A 12917-nucleotide genomic window follows, 5' to 3' on the forward strand; every position below is an offset into this window, starting at 1 on the left:
TTCTATTACTTCACACTAACACGACAACCATCTGCTCCTGGTTCGGGCCCCCGGTCTAAATTTAGAACCAAATTCGGTCCGCCAATCAAAAAGTTTGCCCACCCCTGGGATAAGCAACCAAAAAGTAGGCAAGGCAGCTCGTCTGAGAATTCTCTCAGACGGGCTGCCTTGCCTACTTTTTGGCGGCTTATAACTGACATTGACACGGTTGAACTTGGTTGTGGAACACCCCTCAGATTACTTAGGGGTTGATGAGCACATTGCCACAAGGTCAGCATGTGTGGGCATGGAAGGGAAATACCAAACTATTAAAGGAAAATAATGGACTATATGCACACAACAATTCCGCATATATGAAAATGCCAGGGGTGTGCTGCCTCGGCCGACACCTAGTGGTGCAAGCTGACATCAAAATTGGCTAAGTACGTCTAATGCCAACAAGTTAAACTGGAACTACAACAGTGATTCAACCAATGCACATACCCAGCAAATAATAATCTTATAGAATACATAGCTGCAGCATTGACAGTACATACTATATACTATGTACATCAGGGGTGTCAAACTCATTTTTTTCACGGGCCGCATTGTAGTCATACCTTCTTTCGGAGGGCCATTATGACTATCAACCCAAATAAATGTATGAGCACCTCATACTATATACAGCAAAAGCTACAAAACAAACTGGCAAATAACTAGTTTTCAAATCAGACAAGTAAAAATCGGTCAAATATTTCAAAAAAAGATATTATTAAAAGTGAAGACAATTTGCAATTCTAGTAATGATACACGAATTTGATGCACAATTTGTCTTCGCGGGCCACATAAAATGATGTGGCAGGCCGTATCTGGCCCCCGGGCCTTGAGTTTGACACCAGTGATGAACATATACAGGGGCCGGCAAAATTATCTGACACATTTGGAGGTTTAACAAAATGCAAATAAATTAAAGATACAAAAACGTTCTTTATTATTTTCTAAAAGTGCATATAATGCCATTTTGTTTTGTTTTTTGTTTCGTTTCATTTTCATTTAGTTTAGTTTTCGAATACTGTTATTTTGTTCCGTTTCAGTTGCTAACATAAATTGGACCGGTGAGCATGGCGCTTTCATTGTGGAAACGTTTATCAAGTACGAATCGGTAACTGCAACACAACGAGCATTCCGTTTGCGCTTCAAAGTCAAAGTCAAAATCTGCTTTATTGTCAATTTCTTCACATGCCAAGACACACAAAGAGATCGAAATTACGTTCCCACTATCCCACGGTGACAAGACATAGTACACAATATACATACAAGTAAACAACACAAAAAATAAAAACAAGAAGGCAGAAACAATGAATAAATAAGAGTGATGAATAAATAATAAATAAACAAATAACATAATAAATAAGAGGAGCAAAAATGGAGCAAGTGTGCATACAGCAGACAGTCAGAATATAGCGCAAAAGTACAGGACGCTACGCAGAAGGGGGGAGAGAGTTCAGGATCCTAACAGCCTGGAGTATGAAGCTGTTGGTGAGTCTGGTGGTGCGGGAGCGCAGGCTCCCGTACCTCTTCCCAGAGGGCAGAAGTTCAAACAAACTTGGTAGACATGATCCCGTACCTGCTCGAAACACGATCTTGTTATGGGTTACTTACTTCAGAGCCAGTGGATCAGCATTGAAACGAAAATCAACCGGCCGACCTCGCACCGCCAGAACTCCAGAAAATGTGGCAGCGGTAAGACCAAAATCACATTATTCGAAAACGAAACGAGAATGAAATGAAACAAAACATAACAAAATGGCATTATATGTACTTTTCGGGAAAAAAAAAAAAAAAACGTTTTTGTTTCTTTAATTCATTTGCATTTTATTAAACCTACAAATGTGTCAGATCATTTTGACGGACCCTGTACTACACAAACAGCATAAGGTATCAAAGACTGCTTAGATTAAATACATTTCCCTTGCTTACCCTTAAAATGGAGCATTGTGTTTGTCATACAGTGCATATATTTATATATTTATATTTATAATATTAGATTAGCTAATCAATCGGCGTTTAGTAGCATGCTTTAGATAACTGTTGCATTATTGTATTTTATTGAGGATGACAAAAATAAAGCTGTAGGTGGGAAGCACAAACTTCCGTCTCCCCAACCACTTCATCCAATTCATCCCGGGGGTCCCGAGACATGCCCAGGCCAGCTCACCTCCGAGTCCTAAATGACCGAGCTTCTCACCCTAGCTCTAAGAGAGAGCCCGGACACCCTGCGGAGGAAATCCATTTCCTCCCCTTGTATCCGGGATTTTGTTCTTTTGGTCACGACCCACAGCTCGTGAACATAGGGTAGGAACTTAGTTCGACTAGAAAGTCGAGAGCTTCGCCTTTTGGCTCAGCTCCTTCTTCACCACGACGAATCGGTACAAAGTCCGCATTCACAGCAGAAGCTTCATCCATCCGCCTGTTGATGTCCTGACTCTGTTCTACGCTCGTTCATGAACAAGGCCCCAAGATACCTCTTCCGACTGAGGACCATGGTCTCCGATTTAGAAGTGCTGATGTCATCACAGGTTGAAGAAACCAACAGTACCACACCATCTGCAAAAAGCAGAGCTGCGATCCCGAGGTAGCCAAACCGAAACCTCTCAACGCCTTGGCTATGCCGAGAAATTCTGTCCATAAGTTATGAACAAAATCAGTGACAAACGGCAGCCAACCCTCACCGGAAACAAATCCGACCTACTGCCGGAAATGCAGACCAAACTTTGGCATCCGTGATACAGGAATGGAACCCTCCTGATCAGTGTGTGATGTACCCCGTACTCCCGAAGCACACCCCACAGAACATCCTGAGGGACCCTGTCGAATGCCTTCTCCAAGTCCCAAAAACTGTGCTGCAGTGTTTAAATGACAAAGATTTCAGTCGCTGCAGACGCCGCACCGAGTATGAGAGGGTTGCAAAAGGGGTTTGTGACTTTACTACAGAAAGACATTTAATCAGGAATGTTCATTTTGTATTTGTAGCCTACTTAGTTTTTTAATAGTAGGCATACAGCTTATGTATTGACAGTCTATGTTGCCTTATAAAAGGCTTTTATATTTTTGCGGCTCCAGACAGGTATGTATGGTTTTTTTTAGGGCCAATATGGCTCTTTGAACATTTTGGGTTGCTGACCCCTACACTAGCCCATAGTTGTCAAGCACAGCGGGGGCAGATACGGCTCACCACATTATTTTAGACAAATTGTGCGTCAACTTCATGTGTCAATACTAAAATTACAAATTGTCTTTTCTCCAATATTTACAAAACGGATTCGGTTGAAGTTGGGAAATTGTTTAAAATATAAATAAAAACAAATTACAACGATTTGAAAATCCTTCTCAACCCATATTCAATTGAATACACTACAAAGACAACATATTTAACGTTCAAACTGACAAACTTAATTGTTTTTTACCAAATAATAATTAACGTAGAATTTCATGGCTGCAACACGTCCAGTAGAAGTTGGGAAAGGTGGCAAAAAATCCTGAGAAAGCTGAAAAAAGCTCATTAAACATCTATTTGGAACATCCCACATGTGATCAGGCTACCATGATTGGGTATAAAAGGAGCCTCCCCAAACATGCTCAGTCATTCACAAGCAAGGATGGGGCGAGGGTACCACTTAGTCCACAACTGCGTGAGAAAATAGTTGAACAGTTTAAAAACATTTCTCAAAGCAAAATTGCAAGGAATTTAGGGTTTTCAACATCTACGGTCCATAATATCATCAAAAGGTTCAGAGAATCAGATGAAATCACTGCATGTAAGCGCCACAGCCGGAAACCAAGACTGAATGACCATGACCTTCGATCCCTCAGACGGCATTGCCTTAAAAACCGACATGAGTGTGTCAAGGATATCACCAAATGGCCTCAGGAAAACTTCAGAAAACCACTGTCAGTAAATGCAGTTCGTCACTACATCAGTAAGTGCGGGTTAAAACTCTACCATGCAAAGCAAAAGCCGTTTATGAACAACATCCAGAAACGCCGCCGAGTTCTCTGGGCCCAAGCTCATGTAAAATGGACTGATGCACAATCGAAAAGTGTTTTGTGGTCTGATGAGTCCACTTTTCAAATTGTTTTTGGAAACACTGGACGTCGTGTCCTCCAGACCAAAGAGGAAACGGACCATCCGGACTGTTCAAAAGCCAGCATCTGTGATGGTATGGGGGGGGCATTAGTTCCCATGGCATGGGTGACTTACATTTCTGTGAAGGCAACATAAATGCTGAAAAGTACATATAGATTTTGGAGCAACATATGCTGCGATCCAAGCGACGTCTTTTTCATGGACGCCGCTGCTTATTGCAGCAAGATAACGCCAAGCCACATTCTGCATGTGTTACAACAGGGTGGCTTTAAAGTAAAAGACTCCAGGTTCTCCCCTGGCCCGCTTGCAGTCCAGACCTGTCCCCCATTGAAAATGTGTGGTGCATTATGAAGCGTAAAATACGACAGGGAAGACCCCGGACTGTTGAAACAAGGAAGCGGTTCATCAAGCAAGAATGGGAAAGATTTTCACATGAGAAGCTAAGAGAATGTGTCTCCTTTCTTCCAAAATGTTTATTGAGTGTTATTAAAAGGAAAGGTGATGTAACGAAGTGGTAATCATGCCTTTTCCCAACTTCTACTGCACGTGTTGCAGCCATACAATTCTAAGTTAAATATTATTTGAAAAATAAAATAAAGTTTATGAGTTTGAGCATTAAATATGTTGTCTTTGTAGTGTATTCAATTGAATATAGGTTGAAAAGGATTTTCAAATCATTGTATTTTGTTTTTATTTACATTTTACACAATTTCCGAACTTCAACCAAATCCGGTTTGTACTACCATTCATCTATTTAAAATATTTGATACTTGTCTCCCCTCCGTGAGTCGTCACCTTACCGTGGTGGAGGGGTTTGCGTGTCCCAATGATCCGAGGAGCCATGTTGTCTGGGGTTTCATGCCCCTGGTATGGTCACCCATGGCAAAAGGGTCCTAGGTGAGGGACCAGACGAAGCACGGCTCAAAAGGCCCCTTATGAAGAAAAACACATATGAACTCAGATTTCCCTCGCCTGGACTCGGGTCACCGGGGCCCCCCTCTGGAGCCAGGCCTGGAGGTGGGGGTCGAAGGCGAGCATCTGGTGGCCGGGCTTTCGCCCATGGGGCCCGGGCGGGCACAGCCCGAAAAGGAAACGTGGGTCCCCCTTTCCATGGGTTCACCACCTGTGGGAGGGGCCAAAGAGGTCGGGTGCATTGTGAGCTGGGCGGCGGCCAAAGGCAGGGACCTTGGCGGTCCGATCCCCGGCTGCAGAAGCTGGCTCTTGGGACATGGAATGTCACCTCTCTGGCTGGAAAGGAGCCCGAGCTGGTGTGCGAGGCAGAAAAATTCAGCCTAGATATAGTCGGACTTGCCTCCACACACAGTTTGGGTTCCGGTACTAGCCCTCTCGAGACGGGCTGGACTCTCGTACACTCTGGAGTTGCCCACAGTGAGAGGCGTCGAGCAGGTGTGGGTATACTTATTGCCCCCCAGCTGGGCGCCTGCACATTGGGGTTCATCCCAGTGAACGAGAGGGTAGCCTCCCTCTGCCTTCGGGTGGGAGGACGGGTCCTGACTGTTGTTTGTGTCTATGCACCAAACAGCAGCTCAGAGTACCCACCCTTCTTGGGGTACCTGGAGGAAGTGCTGGAGAGCGCTCCTTCTGGGGACTCCATTGTTCTACTGGGTGATGTGGGCAATGACAGTGAGACCTGGAAGGGCGTGATTGGGAGGAACGACCCCCCCCCCCTCCGATCTGTACCCGAGTGGTATTCTATTATTAGACTTCTGTGCTCGACACGAATTTCTTATAATGAACACCATGTTCAAACATAAGGGTGTCCATGTGTGCACTTGGCATCAGGACCCCCTAGGCAGCAGTTCGATGATCAACTTTGTAGTTGTGTCATCGGATTTCCGGCCGCATGTTTTGGACACTCGGGCGAAGAGAGGGGCGGAGCTGTCAACTGATCACCACCTGGTGGTGGGTTGGCTCCGATGGTGGGGGAAGATGCCGGTCCGACCTGGCAGACCCAAACGCTCTGTGAAGGTCTGCTGGGAACGTCTGGCAGAATCCCCTATCAGGAAGAGCTTCAACTCCCACCTCCGGCAGAGCTTTTCCCACATCCCAGGGGAGGCGGGGGACATTGAGTCCGAGTGGACCATGTTCCGCGCCTCCATTGTTGAGGCGGCCGACCGGAGCTGGGGCCGTAAGGTCGTTGGTGCCTGTCGTGGCGGAAATCCCTGAACCCGCTGGTGGACACCGGTGGTAAGGGAAGCCGTCAAGCTGAAGAAGGAGTCCTATCAGGCCGTTTTGGCCTGCGGGACTCCGGAGGCAGCTGACCGGTACCGGATGGCCAAGCGGAACGCGGCTTCGGCAGTTGGTGAGGCAAAAACCTGGGCGTGGGAGGAGTTTGGCGAGGCCATGGAGATTGACTTCCGGGCGGCTTCGAGGAAATTCTGGTCAACCATCCGGCGTCTCAGGAGGGGGAAGCATTGCAACGTCAACACTGTTTACAGTGGGGATGGCGTGCTGCTGACCTCGACTCGGGACGTCGTGAGTCGGTGGGGAGAATACTTCGAAGACCTCCTCAATTCCACCTACACGCCTTCCATTGTGGAAGCAGGGCCTGGAGACCCTGAGGCGGACTCTCCAATCTCTGGGGTCGAAGTCACTGAGGTAGTTAAAAAACTCCTCGGTGGCAAGGCCCCGGGGGTGGATGAGATCCGCCCGGAGTTCTTAAAGGCTCTGGATGTTGTGGGACTGTCATGGCTGACACCCCTCTACAACATTGCGTGGACATCGGGGACAGTGCCTCTGGATTGGCAGACTGGGGTGGTGGTTCCCCTCTTTAAGAAGGGGGACCGGAGGGTGTGTTCCAATTACAGGTGAATCACACTCCTCAGCCTCCCTGGTAAGGTCTATCCAGGGGTGCTGTAGAGGAGGGTCCGTCGGGAGGTCGAACCTCGGATTCAGGAGGTGCAGTGTGGCTTTCGTCCTGGCCGTGGAACAGTAGACAAGCTCCACACCCTTGGCAGGATCCTCGAGGGTGCATGGGAGTTAGCCCAACCAGTCCACATGTGTTTTGTGGACTTGGAGAAGGCGTTCGACCGTGTCCCTCGGAAGGTGCTTCGGGAGTACGGGGTGCCGAGCCAACTGCCCTGTATCACCGATGCCAGAGTTTGGTCCGCATTTCCAGCAGTAAGTCGGATTTGTTCCCAGTAAGGGATGGACTGCGCAAAGGGTGCCCTTTGTCACAGATTCTGTTCATAATTTTTATGGACAGAATTTCTAGGCACAGCCGAGGCGTTGAGGGGGTCCGGTTTGGGGACCTCAGCATCGCGTCTCTGCTTTTTGCAGACAACGTGGTGCTGTTGACTTCTTCAGGCCGTGATCTCCAGCTCTCACTGGAGCGGCTCGCAGCCGAGTGTGAAGCGGTCGGGATGAGGGTCAGCACCTCCAAATCCGAGTCCATGGGCCTCGGTCGGAAAAGGGTGAAATGCCCTCTCCGGCTCGGGGATGAGATCCTGGCCCAAGTGGAGGACTTCAAGCATCTTGAGGTCTTGTTCACGAGTGAGGGGAGGATGGAGCGCGAGATCGACAGGCGGATCGGTGCAGCGTCGGCAGTAATGCGGACTCTGTACCGGTCCGTCGTGGAAAAGAGAGAGCTGAGCCAAAAGGCAAATCTCTTAATTTACCGGTCGATTTACGCTCCTACCCCTACCTATGGTCACGAGCTATGGGTCGTGACCGAAAGAACGAGATCGCGGATACACGCGGACAAAATGAGTTCTCCGCAGGATGTCCGGGCTCTCCCTTAGAGATAGGGTGAGAAGCTCGGTCATCCGGGAGAGACTCGAAGTAGAGTCGCTACTCCTTCACGTTGAGAGGAGCCAGATGAGGTGGCTCGGGCATCTCATCAGGATGCCTCCTGGACGCCTCCCTGGGGAGGTGTTCCGGGCATGTCCCACCGGTAGGAGACCCCGGGGATGACCCAGGATGCGCTGGAGAGACTATGTCTCTCAGCTGGCCTGGGAACGCCTTGGGATCCCCGGGGATGAGCTCCCTCCTAAAGCTGCTGCCCCCGCGACCCGACCCCGGATAAGCGGAAGAATATGGATGGATGGATGGATGGATGGATGGATGGATGGATGGATGGATGGATGGATGGATGGATGGATGGATGGATGGATGGATGGATGGATGGATGGATGGATGGATGGATGGATGGATGGATGGATGGATGGATGGATGGAATGGATGGAATGGATGGAGGAATGGATGGATGGATGGATGGATGGATGGATGGATGGATGGATGGATGGATGGATGGATGGATGGATGGATGGATGGATGGATGGATGGATGGATGGATGGATGGATGGATGGATGGATGGATGGATGGATGGATGGATGGATGGATGGATGGATGGATGGATGGATGGATGGATGATACTCGTCTCTGATTCCAAAACTAGTTATTCATCAGTTTGTTGTGTAGCCTATACTGTATGTAGAAGACGCTGAGAGTCATAATGGCTGTCCGAAGGAAACAATGACTACTCTGCGGCCCACGATAAAGATTAGTTTGACACCCCTGCACTAGCCCTTATGTTTTTTTGTCTCTTATGGATAATGTTGTTTTTGACTGTCTTAGTTTTAGTGTAGTCTTTGTCAAGCTGTCTTATTTTTTATTGATTTTAGTCATGTTTATTTTAGTCATTTTCATACTCTTTTAAATCCAGTTTTAGACTAAAACTTTGAGCATTTTAATCTCATTCTCATTTTAGTCAAAATTGTCCATGGCTATTATAGTCTAGTTTTAGGTGACAAAAACTGATGACATTTTTGTCCAGTTTCAGTCAAAGATAATTGATGACCTTTTAGCAGATACAGATGAACATACAGATGGACAACAATTCATGCTAACAATCACAGCTATGACAATTAGCCTGCCACGCATGTTTTTGGAATGTAGGAGGAAACCCACGCAAGCACAGGGAGAACATGCAAAGTGCAACTCCAATCCTGCACCTTCGAACTGTGAGATCGACGTGCTAACCAGCGCAACACTGTGCCGCCCTCCATCCATCCATTATTACTAAAATACTACAAAAGCTATATGTGTTAACTGTTACATAAGATGTTTTATGTCTATAATACAATGATAAATGCAGAATTACACAAAGAACAGAAATTTAATACACAGCACTATGGATACACAAAATTGCGGTGCAAGTCCTTACGTTGCAGCTTGTGCTTGCACTACTGCCCCTCCGGCACAGCGACTCGGTCTGCGAGGAGTGAGTGAAGCCATTGTATCTGTCTTCTGTAAGAAAACAAAATGTTAGCTTAACAATGTTAAAGCCAGCAAGATGCCATTTAATGTTTGTGGGGAGAGATCACACTGGCTTACGCAACAGTATTTGGGCCAGAGCACGAAATGTCAAGGAAATTACAAGGAAATAAAATGAATATTGAAATAGCTAAGAATTCAATCTGTTTGTTTACCAAACAAAATGAAAATTCATAATTCCACTATATAAAATGGCAGTAAACACAGTTTCAGAAATTACATGCCAATTTACCTGTTACCTCAGCTCACGATTTAAGAAACTACCTTGAAAAGCACCAAATAATAATTCAAAGTCAATATGGTTCAAGAGTACTTAGTATTGAAGCAACTGAAGAAATTACTAATAGACTAGATCAGAAAAACAGTATTTCACAAATGACAGACCAATTTTTCTGATGCCCTGACTCTTGATCTAAAATAACTACCTTGAAAAACACCAAACAATAAATGAAAGTCAATAAGAGCGTAAACTACTTCAATGGCACTTATTGAACCAACTGAAGGAATAACTGATGTACAAGGTCAGAAAAACTCAGTGTTGATATTTTATTGTTCTTTAATACATCCAGTCAAATCAAATTTATGTATACAGTCTGTTAGGGTTTTCCAGGTTATCTTTATCGTAGGATTATGTTGGAATGTAGACTATAATGATTAACCAATCTTGTCTTGCTCTCACAACGCAGTAAAATAAAGTGGTTGCTTCCTCTGCTTAAGTGACCAGCTGCAGAGGAAGCAATCAAAGTTGTTCTGTTTCCCACAACATCGTAAAACACCCCCTGCTCTGATCTTACCAGAGGCCGGGGGTTCACCAAACCAGTCCACTCTCACCCCCACTCTGTTCCTCCTAATAATTATGCCCTTGCAGGAAGGAGATTTCAGATTTTCATTCCTTGAGCGAGTGAACTCTCCACCTGTAGGTGTCTAAAAGGACTTGCTTGTCTCCCGTGTGGTTCTTGCAAAATAAGTTGGAGTGAGCAAATCTCTAACATTTTGGTGCCGAAACCCGGGATCTCTCATACCCATCATCTGGCTGACGAAGGAGGACGACACGCTGTACACCGTCGACGGGCCAGCGTCCACTAGCCGGACTTGGTAAAGAAAGACCTGGGGAGGAAATTCTTCGCTGGGCCAGCATCTTAGGTCTGCCTTCGTCTGACAGAGGTGGATTGACGGGACCCGGCAGTGCAACGAACCAGGGGACAAGTAAGTTAAAGGCCTGAAGTTGTGTTGTGTTGTTAAACGCGTAACACGTAGAGGTGCACGAGAGCCAGCTTGGGTTGAAGTCCCAGTGGAAGAAACAGGCTAAGAAAGGCAGAGCTTCTTTTTCGTTCATCGAAGAAGTGTGTAGACTCTTCTTTGTCTGTTTTTCCGAGCTGAGGGATCTGGCTTGGGTTAGAGTCCGAGTGGAAGGAACATGCTAAGAAACACGGAGCTTCTTTTTTGTTAATCAAAGAAGGGCGTAGATTTTTCTTTGTATGTTTTTCCAAGCCAAAGAATAGCTTGAGTTCAAGTCCCAGTGGAAGAAACGGGCTAAGGAAAACAGAGCTTCTTTTTCTTAATTGAAGAAGGGCGTAGATTTTTCCTTTTGTCCGTTTTTCCAAAGTTGTTTGGGAGGGTTTTACACCCATCCCTGGATAGCCCTGAAAAAGAAAAAAAAGCGCTGGAGTTTGTGTGATTGAGAGTGTGACTGGTAGGACAAATTGACTAAATAGCAGTTCTAGCATTGATCCACGGCAATAATACAGGCTAGTAATTTGTTGAAAGGTCAATTTAAACCTGCATTGAGGATCCTCAAAGAAATAAGGAATAATAGTAATAATAATAATAATAATATTTTTGAGACAAAGAGAAACCTAAAACTACTAGAATTAATATGGGAAATAAAAACGGTAAATCTCTACCTCTTGACGGAGATGAGAAGTACATGGCGAGTAGATTTCTTAATTGTATGCAATATATGCCGAAGTGGAAGAAAAAGTATGGAGTAGAAGGGAAGTTGAGAGTTGAAGTGTGGAAGATAGTAGTTGATGTTTTAGAAGAGAGTGTGGATAAAAAGAAAAATGGACTGAAAAAGAAAAGAAAAGAGAGAGAATTGGATTGTGCTAAAATGTGGTTGAAAGCTTCACAAGAGAGAAGAGAACAAATCCAAAAGACAAAAGATAGAAAGATGAAAGGTGATGAGGCTGAGACTACGTATGTTTGTCAGGCCGGAAGACAATGAGGCCACAGTGCGCAGGCGCACTGCCGCGGCCACGGCTCCAGCCGAAGCTCAAGCAGAGGAGCAAGAGGGGCCTTCCGCTCGTACACAAAACTTGTATCCAAGCTTAACAAACCTGCAGCCCCCCCCCCCCCCCCCCCCCCCATATAACAGCAAAAGAAGTCAGGGTCACATTACTAGAAGTCCTGTACAAACAAGAAGTTTAACCACTGCTGCTAGATTTTCTCAAAATTTAGACAAGGTTGATGTGTGCCCAATGATACAGGTGCCAAACCCTAATGTAGGGGAAGGCCAACTCCCACATACATATGTTTTCCGGCCATGGACTTTGGAAGAGGCACGAAAAGCAGTTGAAGGGGTTACCCCTGTTGCTGAAGACCCAGATATATGGGCAGAGGACATGGCTGGAATTATACATTCCTATAGACTGAATGGACATGAGGCAGGAGAAGCTGCAATGTCCTCCTTGGGAAAAGACTGGGCAAAGGCTTGAGGAAATTATACAGGTAGAAATAATCAAGGGCCTTTTCCCTATCCCGTTGAGGGAAATCAATTGGGAGGGGAGTATGCAGCACAATGGAATGGTCTTGTGCAAAGAGTGCGAATTATATTTCAAAGACGAGCGAATTATGGTCATTTGGCAGGAATAAAACAGAAGCCTGGTGAAGATACTGATGATTTTCGTTTGAGATTTGAAAAAGAATTCAGGGTGCATAGTGGCATCCCATTCAATGATACAGCTGAGAGTGCTTATCAACAACAGCTTAAAAATGCGCTCCTCACTCATTTCCGCCCTGAAATAGGCAACTGGGTGAGGAAACATTTGGTGGAAGTGGATGTTGCAAGTGTGACAACAACTATGCAATGGGCCAGACATGCTGAAAAAGTGATCAAAAAAGGCAAAAGTTCTGATGTATTTCATCTAGATAATGATGATGATGAACTAGATGAAGATACAACAGTCTTCTTCCAAGGGTCCCAGCAAGGCAGAGGAGGAGGTAGAGGCCAACAAGGTCACAGGCCGCCATATAAATCAAAACCCCCATCAGATACAAACTGTTGGAACTGTGGGAGACGAGGACACTTTGCAAGGGAGTGTCGTCGGGCAAAACAATATCAATCAAAGGGTGCAGGAAGGGGCAGAGGAAAGGCCAGATTCTCAGCATGACTAGATTCCCCCCCTTTGATCTCTAGTGCTCCTATAGAGGAAGAAATAGTAGATGTCCATACAGCATGGGACATTCTGAGTGCATTAAAAGAAAAACCATATGTTA

General features: G+C 45.8%; 1 protein-coding gene across 36 annotated transcripts in view; it reads right to left on the reverse strand.

Annotated features, from left to right (window-relative positions):
• bcas3 (BCAS3 microtubule associated cell migration factor) overlaps window positions 1-12917 on the reverse strand; it is a 287913-nt gene that overhangs the window by 258359 nt on the left and 16637 nt on the right. For 27 of the 36 annotated variants that reach the window (XR_007482725.2, XR_011087061.1, XM_049725724.2 and 24 more), the window contains one exon: window positions 9313-9395. The exons of 1 other annotated variant lie outside the window; for it this stretch is intronic. Coding sequence is in view for 9 of the 35 variants with exons in the window: in XM_049725720.2 (XP_049581677.1) it covers window positions 9313-9383 (71 nt within the window). In the remaining 26 variants the exon portion in view is untranslated. Of the gene's footprint in view, window positions 1-4926; window positions 5059-9312; window positions 9396-10444; window positions 11066-12917 lie in introns of those variants that run through there. 8 more of the 36 variants (XM_049725725.2, XM_049725727.2, XM_049725731.2 and 5 more) reach the window with 5 other exon arrangements.

The sequence above is a fragment of the Syngnathus scovelli genome, chromosome 7 (genome assembly GCF_024217435.2).
Source record: "Syngnathus scovelli strain Florida chromosome 7, RoL_Ssco_1.2, whole genome shotgun sequence".
NCBI classification, from domain to species: Eukaryota; Metazoa; Chordata; class Actinopteri; order Syngnathiformes; family Syngnathidae; genus Syngnathus; species Syngnathus scovelli.